The 16899-nt window shown below is 36.0% G+C and overlaps 1 protein-coding gene across 7 annotated transcripts in view; it reads right to left on the bottom strand.

Annotated features, from left to right (window-relative positions):
• Nucleotides 1–16899, bottom strand: part of asap1a (ArfGAP with SH3 domain, ankyrin repeat and PH domain 1a) — a 91943-nt gene that overhangs the window by 15230 nt on the left and 59814 nt on the right. For all 7 annotated transcript variants that reach the window (XR_012384822.1, XR_012384819.1, XM_005163478.5 and 4 more), the window contains 10 exon segments: nt 14788–14875; nt 14564–14612; nt 12575–12738; nt 9511–9644; nt 7910–8001; nt 7281–7467; nt 3216–3301; nt 3006–3121; nt 665–732; nt 401–508 (listed from right to left, as the gene is read on the bottom strand). Coding sequence is in view for 5 of the 7 variants with exons in the window: in XM_005163478.5 (XP_005163535.1) it covers nt 401–508; nt 665–732; nt 3006–3121; nt 3216–3301; nt 7281–7467; nt 7910–8001; nt 9511–9644; nt 12575–12738; nt 14564–14612; nt 14788–14875 (1092 nt within the window). In the remaining 2 variants the exon portion in view is untranslated.

Here is a 16899-nt window from a genome sequence, read left to right on the forward strand (position 1 = left end):
TTGCCCTTTTTCATAGTACTGTACATGTTTTGTTTTTACAGAACAATGCTCGTGTTTTAAATTTGTTTATACTTTTGCTTATGCTTTCATAAAGAGATCTTTAATCACTACCTATTTACACTCAAGCTGTTCCAAACATATACTAGTTTGTTTCCCTGCTTTTTTATGGAACAACAACAATCCTTACAGGTTTTATACAGGTTTGAAACCCCTTGAGAGTGAGTAAATGATGACATATTTTACATAGTTAAGGAGAAAATTCCATTTCCAGCAACAAGCACTAAATTATGAATTAACTCCTTGTACTTCTCATGCAGCGTTTTATATTATGATAGCAGAGTAAAGTGGAGCTCCAGTACAGAGAGTTATGAGATAAAGTGGAAGGCAGATACACACAAACCTTGTCATCCAGGTCATCGTCACTCTCATCAATCTCCTCCAGCCGCAGATTCCACTCATACTCCACATGCACATGAGGATTAAACCTCCCGGCTGCTGCCTCCACCAGCTGCACAATCCAATCACAGAACCATTAACATAATACACTTCTAATGCCACAAAAGGTCATGTTTTGTGTCATTTAAAACACAATTGTTCAGTGAAGCTGAAGGTGGCTGAATGGCAAAATTCTTCCCAATTAACAGAAAAACCATACGTCACTCACTAGCTCTTCACACTGTACATTTCTCAGTCGTCTGGCGATATCCAATGCTGTCTCCCCGTTTTGATTAACTGAAATAAAATACAGAAAGTCCATGTTTGATTTGCATATATAACAGAAATTTTAACTGAACAAGATGCAAAACTCAAAGCTTTCAGGTTAGGTGTGTCAACTTCAATGAATATGAAAAGAATCTGAAGAATGAAACATATTGAAAGATGAGCCTCTAAGCATGCAGACAGACATGTGTGTCCCAGAGGCCTGTTTTTTCAGTTGAGATCTATAAACCTCTGTAGAAGCTCAAATAATTCCTTGAAAGTACTATAATATATATATATATAGATATACACACACAGTTAAAGTCAGATTTATTAGCCTCTGTTTATTTTTTCCCCCAATTTCTGTTTAACGGTGAGATTTTTTCTACACATTTCTAAAAATACGTTTTAATAACTCATATCTAATAAATGATTTTATCTTTGCCATGATGACAGTAAATAATATTTTACTAGATATTTTTCAAGACACTTCTATACAGCTTAGTGTGACATTTAAAGGCTTAACTAGATGAATTAGGTTAACTAGGCAAGTTAGGGTAATTAGGCAAGTTATAAAACGATGGTTTGTTCTGTGTAAACTATCGAAAAAAATATAGCTTAAAGGAAATACTGATTTTATTCTAGCCGAAATAAAACAAAGAAGACTTTCTCCAGAAGAAAAAATATTATCAGATTATCTGTTAAAATTTCCTTGCTCTGTTAATCGTAATTTGGGAAATATTAAAAAAATAAATACAATTCAAAGGGGGGCTAATAATTATTACTTCAACTGTTTGTACACACACAACAGTTCTGTCTGGTTCTCCAAACTGATTGGCTGATAGCCGTGCTATATTCTGCAAATAACAGCACTAGTACAACCTCATCACCCTTCACCCTTGTGTATTCCTCCACCCGCATGCAGCGACAAGCAGAGGACACTCTACAGTTTGACAAATGTTGCAGCTATTGGACAACATAATGTAAAGCATAATTTCGAGGCATTTTAGTCGCAAAATGTAATTTTTTAGTCTGCAACTATGCAGTTTATTTATAAGGATAGTGCCTATTTTAAAAAAAATTCTAATTTTAAATATGCAGTGCATCAGTTGCCATGAGAATGTCTGAGCAGACCAAAGTAAACGGTTGACTTTCGCCACAAGATGACGACAGAGACCACATAATAAGTCCATAGAGGAAGAAAAACTCTGCATTTTCTCAACATAACTTTCAAACTACAGCTGATCAAAACATTATAAATCAGGTAAGCGACATTCTAATTTAATCTCTCTCTCTTTTGTATTTTGTAGTGCTGTGTTTATAGCACAGAAACTGGTAGTGTTTGCATTACTTTGGGTTTTTCAGGGGTAATTATTGTGATCTCCTGATTGCAACAGAGAAATACTGGGAAATCTCTGTAGACTGATGGCGTTTCATGCCCTTCAGCCTTATAATCTTAAAATGTGTGCAAAAATCACCTGTTTTGTCATCACTTTAGACATTACGCTAGAGAATCATTCAAATACTAGCTCTAAAATGACGTTGGTGAATGAGCAATGGTTTCTGCTGTTCTGACGTCAGCTGCAGATGTGAATGAATGGGGTTAAGAAAGTAGTTCTTCTTACAAAATGGTTTTTAAGAGTCTTCATGCTTGATTTTCTTTTTTTATGTACATGATGGTGCCGTTGAACTGTTGTGTAAACAAAATTACACACTTGTAGCAGTGCAATGTGGCTGTATATCGTCACTGGTGGGACACTAAGACACTCGGCTGTAATTTAAATACTTAAATTGTTAATGTCTGTGTGATTTTTTGGGGTTAGTGTAATTGTTTTTTAAATCATACTTTAATTTGGCCTAAATTTAGACTAAAATTTGTCATGAAACAAACGTTAAGATTGTCTTTTTCCACATATTGTGATATACATCCAATTTAAACATTCCTGAAGTTTATTTGACCAGAAGTGAACAAAAGTCATTTTGAGGGGGGAGGTAAAGTTATGGTATTTGATTAAAGATGAGGACAAAGAAATTTTCACAAAATAATGAAATGCAAAGATACCTTGTTTATACCTTGTAGATACCTCTTCTTCAAATAAGAAGAGTTAATTTTGATTTCATAAAAGTTGCAGAAATAATAATAATTAAAAATGATTGCAGAAATGTTTGTTTTTAATAAACTCTGACAAACAATGAATCAATTGAAGAAGTTTAACATAACAACATCACATTTAAATCTGTCTTTAATTTTTTTCTGTGTCTCTGTCAAAACATTGTCAGTGTGTAGCCAAAGCTAATCTACTTACCCAGGTCAATAGACGGTTTTCCCCTGAGCAGCAGTTTGAGACACTCTGGCTTCTCATATGTGCAGCAGTAATGGAGAGCAGCGTTTCCACTCTCCGTCTGTCTGTCTAGAGTCCCACTGCACAAACACATACAAACATCCATATTCACCTTCCTGCATGTTAATCATCTCTTAGTGAGCAACAAATGCACACCACAGTTATGTCTACTACCTGTTTTGGACAAGAAAGTCCACCAGGTGCAGGGAAGTCTGGTCTGATGTCCGAACAGCAAAGTGCAGAGCTGTCTCTCCCGGGTCCTGTACACAGAGAGTCAAAACCAAAAAAAATTACTGAGAAATATTTGCATTCATTTACAATTTTTTTCCACATTTTTCCACATTTTTTTCAATAATTTGTTGATGCACCTTTGGCAGCAATTATAGCCTCAAGTCTTTTTGAATTCAATGCCACAAGCTTGGCACACCTGTCTTTGGGAATCTTTGCCCATTCCTCTGTGCAGTACCTCTCAAGTTCTATCAGGTGGGATAGGAAGTGACGCTGTACAGCCATTTTCAGATCTCTCTAGAAATGTTCAATAGAATTAAGGTCTGGGCTCTGGCTGGGCCACTCAAGGACATTCACTGAGTTGTTGTGAAGCCACTCCCTTGTTTTTTTGGCGGTGTCCTTTTGTCATTGTCCTGCTGGAAGATGAACCGTCGCCCCAATCTGAGGTCAAGAGCACTCTGAAGGTTAATTTCCATTTGTACATTACTGCATTCATCTTTCCCTCTATCCTGACTAGTCTCCCAGTTCCTGTTGCTGAAAAACATCCCCACAGCATGATGCTGCCACCACCATCATGCTTCAATGTAGAGATGGTATTAGCCCGGTGATGAGCGGTGCCTGGTTTTCTCCAAACATAACACCTGGCATTCACTCCAAAGAGTTAAATTTTAGTCTCATCAGACCAGAGATTTTTGTTTCTTATGGTCTGAGAGTCGTTCAGATGCCTTTTGGCAAATTCCAGGCAGGGAGTGTCTTCCGTCTGGCCTGATTGGTGGATTGCTGCAGAGATGGTTGTCCTTCAGTAAGGTTCTCCTCTCTCCACAGAAGAAGGCTGGAGCTCAGACATAGTGAACATCAGGTCATTGATCACCACACTGACTAAGGCCCTTCTCCCCCGATCACTCAGTTTAGATGGCTGGCAAGCTCTAGGAAGAGTCCTGCTGGTTCCAAACATCTTCCACTTACAGATGATGGAGGCCACTGTGCTCACTGGAACTTTCAGAACAGCAGAAATTTTCCTGTAACCTTCCCCAGCCTTGTGCCTCGAGACAATCCTGTCTCGGAGGTCTACAGACAATTCCTTTGTCTTCATGCTTGGTTTGTGCTTTGGCATGCACTGTCAACCCTGGGACCTTATATAGACAGGTGTATGCCTTTTCAAATAATGTCCAATCAACGAATTGACCACAGGTGAACACCAATTATGCTGCTGAAACATCTCAAGAGTGATCAGTGGAAACAGAATGTAACTGAGCTCAATTTAGAGCTTCACGGCAAAGGCTGTGAATACTTAAGTACATGTGATTTTTCAGGTTGTAAATTTTTTATTAATTTGCACCAATTTCAAAAATCATCTCTTTTTCAAATTGTCATTATGTAGAATTTTGAGGAAATAAATGAATTTAATCAATTTTAGAATAAGGCTGTAACATAAAAAAATGTGAAAAAAGTGAAGAGCTATGAATACTTTCTGGATGCACCGTCAATGTGCTATAAAGCATGTTCTTTCAATTGACCAAGTGCGAACAAGCAAGTTTCAGATCCTCTTAAATGAGCCAGAAGATTCTTAGAAAATATTAGTGCTTTGTCACATGCAAAGTTTTGAGAATGTTTTTAGGTTGCAGCTGTCTATGTGGGATGAAAGAGCTCTCAGATTTCATTTAAAATATCCTAATTTGAGTGCTGAAGAGGATTGAAGGTCTTAGGAGATTAGAACACCATGAGGCTGATTAATTAGTAATCTTTATTTTTGGGTGAACTAACCCTTTAACCCCAAGTTATGGCTGTTTTAAGCTACAAAGTCGGAATATAGGCCACAAAAATAACAAGGGAATGACTCATGAGAGCATTTTTTTTCAAAGTGTACCCACTTGTGTGTCTCTTTACCATACAAATGCATAAAAGATGCTACTCTGAATTTTTTATGCGCAAATAATATATATATATATTTTTTTTTAATTGAACAGACAAATTTCTCAAATATTATGGCAACATTAAACATATACAATTTAAACACAGTCAATGATGTCTTAAGAAAACATATGTGCATCAGTAGATTAGATCTGTGCATTCTATTTGAATGTGAAAACTGCTTAATACTGTACACCTGCATAAATAACAACAGCAAAAGACAAAAAAATCTGATTGGAAAACAATGCAACGGTAATATAACCATATATAAGAAATTTGATTATTTTCTGTACTAACAGACCTACATGGAAAACTTTTATAAATACTATGTAATACCCACCTTAAATTATTTACTTATTACTTTTTTGTGGAGGAGCCAATTACAATTTCAACATTTTTACAAGGTCAAGTAATCATTTTTAAGCAGAAGAAAAAAACGGGTTCTGCGCAATTCCAAATCAATCTAATTGTATACATATACATTGTACACTTAAAACAACATTTTGGCTGCTTTTTTAAACTACTTATTTAAAATTGTCTGAAACAACACATTCTTGCCATTATTTTTTAATTCAAGTTTATTTGTATAGTGCTTTTCTACAATAATTATTGTTAAAATATTCTTTCTCAAAAAATACCTAATTGTTTTAGGTTCAATCCACTTAAAGCTGTAAAAACAATTCAGTTAGGACAACAGGAAGAAATTGTGTGAAATCCGGCATTTTGAATAGTGTAGAAAATAATACCTAATTAATAAATTAAATAAAATAGTTTAACTATGACCAGGACGGTAATCTAAATAGCGAACATCAATCATTTGTCCTTTTTCCATGCATGTTCAAAAATGGAGATGAAAAGTTGACTAACCAGCCAACTACATTGTATTTTGTTGCTTATATTTTGTGTACACTTCATATTGATCATATATATATATATATATATATATATATATATATATATATATATATATATATATATATATATATATATATATATATATATTATTTTTACTTTTGTAAATTTAAGTCAGTGTTTCTCAACCACATTCCTGGAGGACCACCACCATTGCATGTTTAGGATGTCTCCTTTGTCTGTCACACCCATTACAGGTCTTTCCCTCTCTGCTGATGAGCTTGTGATCTGAATCAGGTGTGTTTGGTGGGGACTGGAAAATGTGCAGAGCTGGTGGTCCTCCACAAATGGGGTTAAGAAACACTGCCTTAAGTAACATTTAGAAAGCTGCACTTTATCACTTTTTACATTGTAGACAACTGTAGTTCATATAAAATATTTCTGTTGTTTTTTGGGGCGGCTCTTTTCTAAAACACCAACATTGCCTTTACCCAGGATATACAGTTGAAGTCAGAATTATTAGCCACAAATTAAATTATTTTTTCTTTTTTAATATTTTCCAAATGATGTTTAACTGAGCAAGGGAGTTTTCACAGTACGTCTGATAATATTTTTTCTTCTGGAGAAAGTATTATTTGTTTTATTTCGGCTAGAATAAAAGCAGTTTTTAATTTTTTAAAAACCATTTTAAGGTCAAAATTATTAGCCCCTTTAAGCTATATTTTTTCGATAGTCTACAGAACAAACCATCATTATACAATATCTTGACTAATTACCCAAACCTGCCTAGTCAACCTAATTAACCTAGTTAAGCCTTTAAATGTCATTTTAAGCTGTGTAGAAGTGTCTTTAAAAATATCCAGTCAAATGGCATTTACTGTCATCATGGCAAAAATAAAATAAATCAGTTATTAGAAATCAGGTATTAAAACTATTATTACAAATGTGTTGGAATTTTTTTTCCACTTTTAAACATAAATTGGGAAAAAATAAACAGGGGGACTAATAATTCAGTGGGGGTAATAATTCTGACTTTAACTGTATATAGAGATTTTAAACATAAAATGCCTTGCCGAGGACTGAAATACTCTTTAACCTCAGGCCGGTCCCATTTGAATGAAGCAACACAAGTCATCTGTCCTGAAATCAGCTGATATACTCTCCAAGGAACAAATGGCCATATTTCTCTAAATAGTTAAATGTATAAATCATTTAGTCCATGACAAACTATTAGTCAGAGATCAATACCTGTCCTGCTTCTGGGAAAGGATCCATTAGCTCCACTCCATCTGCATAGAGCTGAATGAGAGCCATCAAGTCTCGCGTTCTCACCGCCTCGTACAAGTCGCCCTGTCTGGCTGTGGCTGTAGTGGCCGTTCGCCGAGCGAACCTGTGCTCCACGTACTTCGCATTGATGTACTCCTTCCTCTCGGTCCTGAAGGAATGCATTTGAAAACAGCATTTCAAAGCACATTCTGCTGAACATTCATTAGAAAATCAATCTTCGTCCTTCGCTGGAAATAAGTAGATTTAGAATCTCTGCTAGATCCAGTGAAATATGGATTAATTTAATTATTAGTCAAAATATATTTGAACTCCTGTGAGCTTTTTGTTTTATTATGCATTTCTTAAAAAGTAAAATCAAATAATTTTCTGAGTAGGTGTCAAATAATATCAATCATATCAATATCAATATAATTTTGATGGTTTTAACAGCACTTGTAGGGTTAAAACCATTATTGTGCAAACGCTCTCATCTGGACATTACTTTTAGCTACTGTTGTATGAGTTAGCACAATAACTACTAAACAGATGGACTACTCTACAGATATTGCTGTCTACATGTCCTAATGTTTTCTAGGTAGGCTGGTACTTACATGTCACTTGATGGCGCTGGCTTTGGTGAAGGACTCGGCAGATTCCCTTCTAATATTTCGTTGAAACTACTGTTGCCCACGTTCTTAGCCAGCTGGGGAGACATCACAAGAAGTTGTAAGTTATTATAACAAAGCATATGTAGAATTTGGGTGACACTGTGGCTCAGTGGTTAGCACTGTCATCTCAAAGCAAGAAGGACGCTGGATTGAGTCTCGGCTGGGTCTGGAATCTGCATGTTTTCCCCGTGTTCGCATAGGTTTCCTCTGGGTACTCCTGTTTCCCCCACAGTCCAACGACATCCAGTACAGGTGAATTGAATAAACTAATTTGGCCGTAGTGAATGTGTATATGGGTGTTTCCCAGTACTGGGTTGCAGCTGGAAAGGCATCCGCTGTGTAAAACATATGTTGGATGAACTGGCGGTTCATTCCGCTGTGGCGACCCCTGATGAATAAAGGGACTAAGCCGAAGGGAAGTAAATGAATGAATGTAAAATTTGTGTGTGGCACTAAGTAAACATACATTCAGCTAAGAGCTGATCTAAAAATAAAAACAAAAGACATTAAAGTGTAAATAATGTTTATAAATTTAGGATCCATAAGACCATTTAAGATAAGATGCTGTTTTTTGATGCACCTATCAATTTTTTGGGGCTTTTTTTTCAGATTTTATTTAATTAAAAAAAAAATAAAAAATGTCCAAAATAAAAAAAACTGAGTTACCAGAATTAATTACAAGACTATTAAACTTTTATGACTTATACAAACATATATTGTAATCAATGTAAGTTAAGTTCCTTGCCCAGTAGAGGGTTAAGTGTTTATCACATTTTATCAGTTTGTGTCTGTAAATTTCAAGTATAAATATATATTTTTAAACCATAAATCTCCACTTCAGCCTTATAGTTTTATTCATATCTCTATTCTAAAGGTTTTTAAAGAGGTATATGTTCATACTCTAAGTTTTATGTCTGGCCAATTATACAAAACATGTCATTTGTTTGTGATTTAATTTTCTGCCTGGCTGTAACTGGAACCTAACAATATGTGTTTTATTGTATCAATGATGAAAACAGCTTAGAATCTGTGTGTAGGCCATGATATTTTCTGCCAGAAGTCTTTGATTAATAGAAATGTCTAACAAACAATCACTATATAAACTTGAAATCTTCTGTAATATTCATTCATTTTCTTTTCAGATTAGTCCCTTTATTCATCAGGGGTTGCCACAACGGAATGAACCGCCAACTTATCCAGCACGTTTTACAGAGTGGATGCTCTTCAAGCTGCAACCCATCAATGGTAAACACCCATACACTCTTATTCACACACATACACTACGGACATTTTAGCTTACTTAAATCACCTATAGCGCATGTCTTTGGATTGTGGTTGAAACCCACGCGAACACGGGGAGACCTCCACACAGAAATCCCATCTGACCTAGCCGAGGCTTGAACCAGCGTCTTTCTTGCTGTGAGGCAACATCGCTACCCACTGCTCCGCTCTTCTGTAACATTATAAATGTCTACACTACCACTGCATCTTCGCTAAATAAAAGTATTAATTTCCTTATAAAAATAACATTTGACGAGTTTTACCAAGAGTTCAGAGGTTCCAAGTTTGTCAAGCTCCATGGATTGGATGCGCGAAATATGGACTCCCATTTCCCTGTGGATTCCTGAACACTCGATGCACGTCAGGATGCCGAGGTTAGTGGATAACCATTTGGGCTCTAAAGTAGATAGAATGGAAGAACATTCAGTCTTTTATTATAGCTGTGGAGGGCAGAGTGTCCTGCCATTCACTTGTGAGCCACAAGGTGGCGCAAACATCTATAATAACCTTGTCCTGATAACTTGCTGCTTACAATAGAGGAAATCCCATGATTGATTTCCAATTAGATTAACAATTAAACTGTTAATTATTCATTTTAAAGCGATATTTCAAGCAAAAATTTAAAAACTATTATCATTTACTAACCCTTCACATGTTAAAAACTAATTTAACTTTCATTCTTCTGTTGAACACAAAAGAAGATATTTTGAAGAACTCTGGAAGCTGGTACCCATTGACTTCTGTGGTTTTTCTTTTCCTACAATAGATGTCGATGGGTACCAGCAACCAGCATTCTTTAAAATATCTTCTTTTGTGTTCAACAGAAGAAAGAAACTCATAAAAGTTTAAAACCACATGAGGAAGAGTAGATGATGAGATCATTTTTATTAATGCACCAGCATTACACAAGCATACATCAACAAATTAAATGATTTTACAGTGAATTAAGGGCTAGTAGGACTGTAAGGAGCATCAACGATTGATCTTTTAATTGAAGCACTTAATCATTAAATGTAATGTCTAATATACAACTTCAATAGAGCTTCAGAAGTGTAACACTGACAATTGGTGCATGTGTGTGTACACGTGAGCAGTGTTTTGTCACTCTGTGTCATTTTCTTTTCAATTTTGCATAATAAGAAAAACTCTTGTGAATGTAAAAGGGCCATTGTTTGGACACATTTATCTCCAAATTATGCATGTAAACGATGTCTATGCATTATTGGCAATCGATAAAGTGAATCGATTTAAAGGATTATATAATGAATAGATTGTATCCCTACTTGCTGCATTGATAAAGAGAGGAAAAGTTGTGTCAGATTTTATTGCAATTGAACCTTCGATAAGCCACACATGAAAACCGCCACACACCAATCGTGGTTAAGCAACCGTAGTGACACGCAGGAGGTCTGTCAAGCTTTCGAGTGAGGGTAACAAGCCAAAGTGTTGTGTATATGGACTGTGTAAATCTGATACCCGGTATCCCAAAAGTTTGGACGGTGTGATGGAATTTTTTTTCCTTTCAAACCTAAAACCCAATCTCTGTGAGGGGAGCTAAAAGAGAGGGGTTAAGTTGGTTTTGTTTTCGATATTCCCAACACTTTCAGTGATAGATGGCAATAACTCGCAAACCTCTTACCCTAAACAGATCTAAACTGTGTTTCCTACAAAAATACAAAGCAGGTTATGTTTCCCAGCTGTCTTTTTTTTCTCCGCTCAATATTATGAACACTGACCCGTTTCAGCCCTCACCATAGCAGTCATACTAATAGCAATCATATTTTCATCTGTTTTAAGCTACGCACATTTGAAATTAACAGAAAAAAAATGAGATATGATCACAATCTAAGCATTTGCAGTCAATATACTTCACCCGCAGCTGTTTTTCAGTCATTTATAACCCTCATGTCCATGCCTACAATTCACTGATGTTTTTGTCCGTCTTTTAGAGATTTAGTCATTGGTGACAGCATTATACCGGGTTAGTGTCTGCTTTTATATTTTGTGTCGGATTAATATTTGCTGGTAGGGAAAATCTATTTGTTCGCTTCTGCTATTTATACTTTGATTTGCATTTCAATGTATTTATTTTTTTCCACTTAACTGCTAATTAGAATAGAAACTTGATAAAAAGCACACAAACATACTGACAGTTTTAGGTACTGTGCGTTGTTATTGGTCAATGATGGTAATATTCTGCACAATTCCTTCAATTTCCCCTTTCTGGCTGTTCTTTCTGTGAATGAAATATGTAGTAGCACTGTCCATCCGTGTTTCCTCGTCAGTTAGTAATGCTATATTTCATTGCACGTCAATTAATCTATCAGGCTTTTTGGCAAAAAAAAGGGAAATCACGCTTTAATTTGCAGTTATTAGATTACTTTTAAATTTCACCTCTCCTGCTGTGCATGAGCTAAGCTGTTGAATGGTCAGTGTATGAGATGGCTAGGCTAACCTAGCTTTAATTTTGATGAAATTATTTTCTAATCAGTTGCGTATTATGTCGTGAATAAACCCCTATAAAGCATACTGCAGTCTTTTTTTTTTAATCGGATATCTCACCTGTTTGCCAAAAATGACTAATTATATCCCTGGGAATGTCTGACACCGGCGCATACATACTGCAATAGACATGCCAGACATGAAAGCTTGACAGGCATAGCAACAGTAACTAAAGAGGGTGGGGCTTAACGAAGGGTAAATTAGGACTGCACAATATTGAAGAAAATCAGACATTGCAATATTTAATTTTACAGCCATTTATATTTTCCAGTATGAATACAATCTCACCAGAATAGCTCTATTTGTAAGCAATTGATCATTTTAGATTGATTTGGATGATTTTGTAGAGGAATGTCTCTGCGTAAAATTTGATTAAAAATAAACAAGCAAGTTAAATGCAACAAAGCAGAGGTACAAATTAAATAAACAATGATTTATTCTTTTCTAGGGAGTCAAACAGTATTCAGAAACAGAAATGAAATAATCAAATGTAAAATAATTTCATTGTGTAAATAATTGTACTGTACAATTAATTTTTAGGCTACAAATATTAAATATATTGTACCAAATTGTCTTAAATTTGCTTGGAATGCGTACACAGTCACAGGTCTTAAAAACAAATGCAAATAAGCTTTTGCTGTAAGGGTACAATTTGAAGTGACTCCTAAATTCCTGAACTGTAATTTCTGACTAACAATAAACTCAACTCTACATTGCAGATCCTGCGATGTGACTATTGCAGATTCGCACTGTGATATTGATGCTAAACTATATATTGTGCAGCCCTAATTGCAATAACACTTTCAAACGTAATACTTGGCTAACCTGGAGCCCCACAGTCACAGCAGACTTCGTTTCCAGGAATGCGCAGCACGTCCTCGATGATGGCTTTGGTCAAGTCCTCCAAACTGTCATCTCCAGCACTCTGCTCCCCACGAAATGCCATGTTCAGAGCCTCCTCCTTACTATTAGTCAGCACCGAGATCCATCTGCACATCACACAAGCACGTGTTTATATGCATTAAACGCCCGCACACCACCACAGATGGACACGCACATGTGATTTCACACATACACATGAAGACAGGTTTATACACAAACAACCATTTAGTCTGTCTATCAATATATAGGTGTTATGTTCGTATTCGATTGACAACAGACCCTTAAAAGCTTACAAATCGACAGCGGAATATACTACATGTTATTTAGTGAATATTTACTAAATAAGCACAATGATTTTCATGGAGATTTAATATTAAGCTGGATATGCACTTATAAGCTGGATATAAACTTGCATAAGCTTTTTATTTTGCCTGCTAGTCAACTTCATTGACTTTCTTACTTTAAGATTCACAATCAGAATCAGAAAGAGCTTTATTGCCTGGTATGTTCACACATAGGAGGAATTTGTTTTCATGACAGAGCTTCAACAGTGCAACAGAATTACAAAGACAGAACAAAAACAGGTTTATTATTTATTATTTATTTTTTTATTGCAGACATGGAGCGTATTTTTTTTATTTCTTTGATTAAAAATAACATAAACAATAAAAAAAAAACTTATCCTTAAAAAAGTCCTTACTGTCTATGATCAATTTATTCCTTCCTTGCTAAACAAATAAAATCTTCCTGATTTAATAATAATAATAATAATAATAATAATAATAATAATTTCTTACATTTATATAGCGCTTTTTTGGACACTTGTGCTTTACACATTTTTGGGGTGGGATTTCCTCATCCACCTGATGCACAGACTGCACACCACACACCAGCTGATTGGTGGAAAAGAAGGTGATGAAGCCCATTATCATATGGAGATGGTTAAGAGGCCATGATGGACAGAGGCCAGTGGGCAAATTTGGCCAGGGTGCCGGGGTTAAACCCCTAATCTTTTTTCGAAAAACATCTTGGGATTTTTAATGACCACAGAGAGTCAAGACCTTGGTTTAAGGTCTCATCTGAAAGACGACGCTCCCTGAATAGTATAGAGTCCCCTTAACTATACTGGGGCTTTAGGACCCACACAGACCGCAGGCTGAGTGGCCCCTGCTGGTCTCACTAACACCACTTCAGGCAGCAACCCAGCTTTTCCCTTGTGGTCTCCCATCAAGGTACTGACTGGGTACAGCCCTGTTTAGCTTCAGTGGGCGACCATGTAAGAGTTGCAGAGAGCTAGCTACCGGATTGATATATATATATATATATATATATATATATATATATATATATATATATATATATATATATATATATATATATATATATATATATAAATAAAACCTATTGAACTCCTGTGGAGAGATCTTAAAACTGATGTTGACAAAAGGTGCTCTTCCAATATAAGAGACCTGTAGCAGTTTGCAACGGAAGAGTGGTCGAAAATTCGTGGTTAGAGGTGTAAAAAGCTTATTGACGGTTGTAGGAAGCAATTTTTGCAATGGGTGTGCAACCTAATATTAAGTTAAGGGTGCCAATAATTTTGTCCAGCCTATTTCGGAGTTTTGTGCGACATTATGTAAAATGAGCTTTTTTCCTCCCTTTTTTTTCCAACAAACTCAAAGGGAATAAACATGTGTATAGTAAAACATGTTAATGCAATACTTGTCTGTGAGAAATACTTGATTTACTGAAAAAAATTCATGGGTGCCAATAATTTTGGCCATGACTGTATATAAAATTTACAAAGCTCTAGCCTTACACACAGGCACAATCTACTCTGGTTAACACGCAGAAGCTCAGATACACACATCTCATTTACACACATGAGGGAAATAACAGATGAAGATCTCGACCTCACACATTCACACTTACATCACAAACTCCTGTTCGTCCTCTGCCTGGAAATGATATGTTCGATTATCTGCAGAGGGAAAGAGGCAGAGAGATTATTAGGATGAAGAAAGTCCATTACGCTAACTGGCCTTCAGTCCCTCAACACTGCACTGAGTGCTCTCTGGCTCAGTAATGGAGTTACACTTCGAGCACTCGGCACGCATGAAAGTACTCTGAAGTTTAGTTTCTGTGTAGACACTCACGAGAGATGAGGTCAAAGCACTTCTTATCCTCTCCACTGGGTTTAACCTGGCAGGTCAGCAGATTCAGTCTCACCGGCTGCCTGTTGGACTGGACAGGGAGTACAGTAATTACAGTTAGTAAGTGAGTGAGCTACACATCAAGAGACAGGACAAATATAACTAAGGAAGGCATGTCCAAAAATATTACATGCAAAAAAGTAAACCTGAATTCACTAAGCAAGGTCTATAGCAGGGGTCTCTTACTCCTGGCCCGCAACTGAAGTCAAAAATATAACGAGATTCGACCACCAAAATATATGTTTTTGAATCACAATTATTAATCTGCATACAACCACTTGTGCTTTTGACCTCCCACCTATTGGATGTTTAAAGTACTGCACTATATTATACTGTATTTCAGTTTTACTTTAGATTTTTTCTCAGCATGCGGTCAAGAGTAACGCACATGCGTTTTCAATCTGTGGCTGATTTAAATGTTGAAATAAATGTGCATAATTGCTCTATTTTAACTAAAGCTCTATTTTTGTATGATTCAAGGGTCATTCGATTATTATCAGTTTTTTACCACCTGTATTATGTTGAACAAACACTTTTTCACAAAAAACGAACCCGGTGTTGTGCCAAGAAACACACCCCTGCCGCAAAATGCACCCCTTCATAAACTTTCATTAACATTCTCAGTCTACTTTTTTATCTTTTTTTTTACTTTTTTAAAGTTTAATTACTTTTAATTGATTAAAACGTAAAATTATTATAATTTTTATGGACAAAGCCAGGACAAGAAGTGAAACGCATTTTAAAAAGCACTAGGTTTACAAATAAATGTAAAATAATAATATTGACTGTAGTGTGGCCAAAAATTAGGCTTTTTGGTGAGATTAAAACAGACATTTATGCTACATGGAACACAAATATCTGTTGTTGCTGTTTTAAACTTAATCACACATGGAACAATTTACTTAATCACTTCGGTATTGTAATAGGGTATATGCCGAGCTAGTGCCGTTCCCATGCTAATACACTTCCGGTGACCTGTTATTGTGAACTTTTGTCCATTTTATACGGTTCCTTATACAGCATCGATGTTGTAATGTCATTAAAATACATTCAGTTAAATAAACTTTGGCATTTATTTGGTTGCCCAAGCGTAAAACGAGACAAAAAGCTGTTTACTCGCACGCGCCCGTCAGAATCGGCAGGCTAGCGCAGAAGCTCCATTGAATATACTGGGGTAAAATAAATGCTCATATTATAAAGATATAACGGGGGAAATGTAATTTAATGCAGTGCTTCTTGTACAATCTGAGATCCACTTTAAATCGGATATCACTCAGCAAGTAGAGATCGCTGATTTTTAAAGAAAACAGACCTTAAATGCACTGGATTTTGCATTGGCATTCAATTCGCCAGAAGCGCTTAACCCAGGTTACTGGCAAATTAAAAGTCCTGATAGCATGCTTCGGCATATACCCTATTGAAGTATTCAATCTTTATTTATTTATTTATTTATTTATTTATTTATTTATTTATACATCTTCTGTAAGCGAAGGGTTCCATTCACGAAACTCATCTCAGTTACTCTCACTCGTGTCATCATAACTCTATTATTATTATTTTTTGATGGATGAAGGTTTCGGAGGCAGTGTGTCAATACGATTCACACAACGTGAGGTCAAATTTATTTTTTAACATGCAAAAATTACAGACAAAAATTTCGGATTCAGTGTGCAATAACCTTTAGCATTAATGCATGCTTTTTAACTACTAATTAAAAGCCAATATGCTAGTAATACGCATAAGCAGCTAGTCTACAATGAGTCTACAGTGTCCTTAAACTGAAGGCCTCCGGCGCCTAGCCTGCAGCTCTGCACAAGACGTTTGGCCAGAGGAGAAATAGTCGTGCACAACTGAGCCTGGTTTCTCTCAAGGTTTTTTAATTCTTCACTTTGGCCAACTGGTGAAGTTTTTTCCTCGCGGTTGGCTTGCATGGTTCGGGACCCGTGGAGCTGCGCATCGATGGATTTGCTCTTTAGTGTTTGGACTTTCAGCAGTGAAAATTAAACCACACTCAACTGAACTAATCTGAACTGAACATCGACTCTGAAAGCTGGA

This window comes from Danio rerio, chromosome 2 (genome assembly GCF_049306965.1).
Source record: "Danio rerio strain Tuebingen ecotype United States chromosome 2, GRCz12tu, whole genome shotgun sequence".
NCBI lineage: Eukaryota > Metazoa > Chordata > Actinopteri > Cypriniformes > Danionidae > Danio > Danio rerio.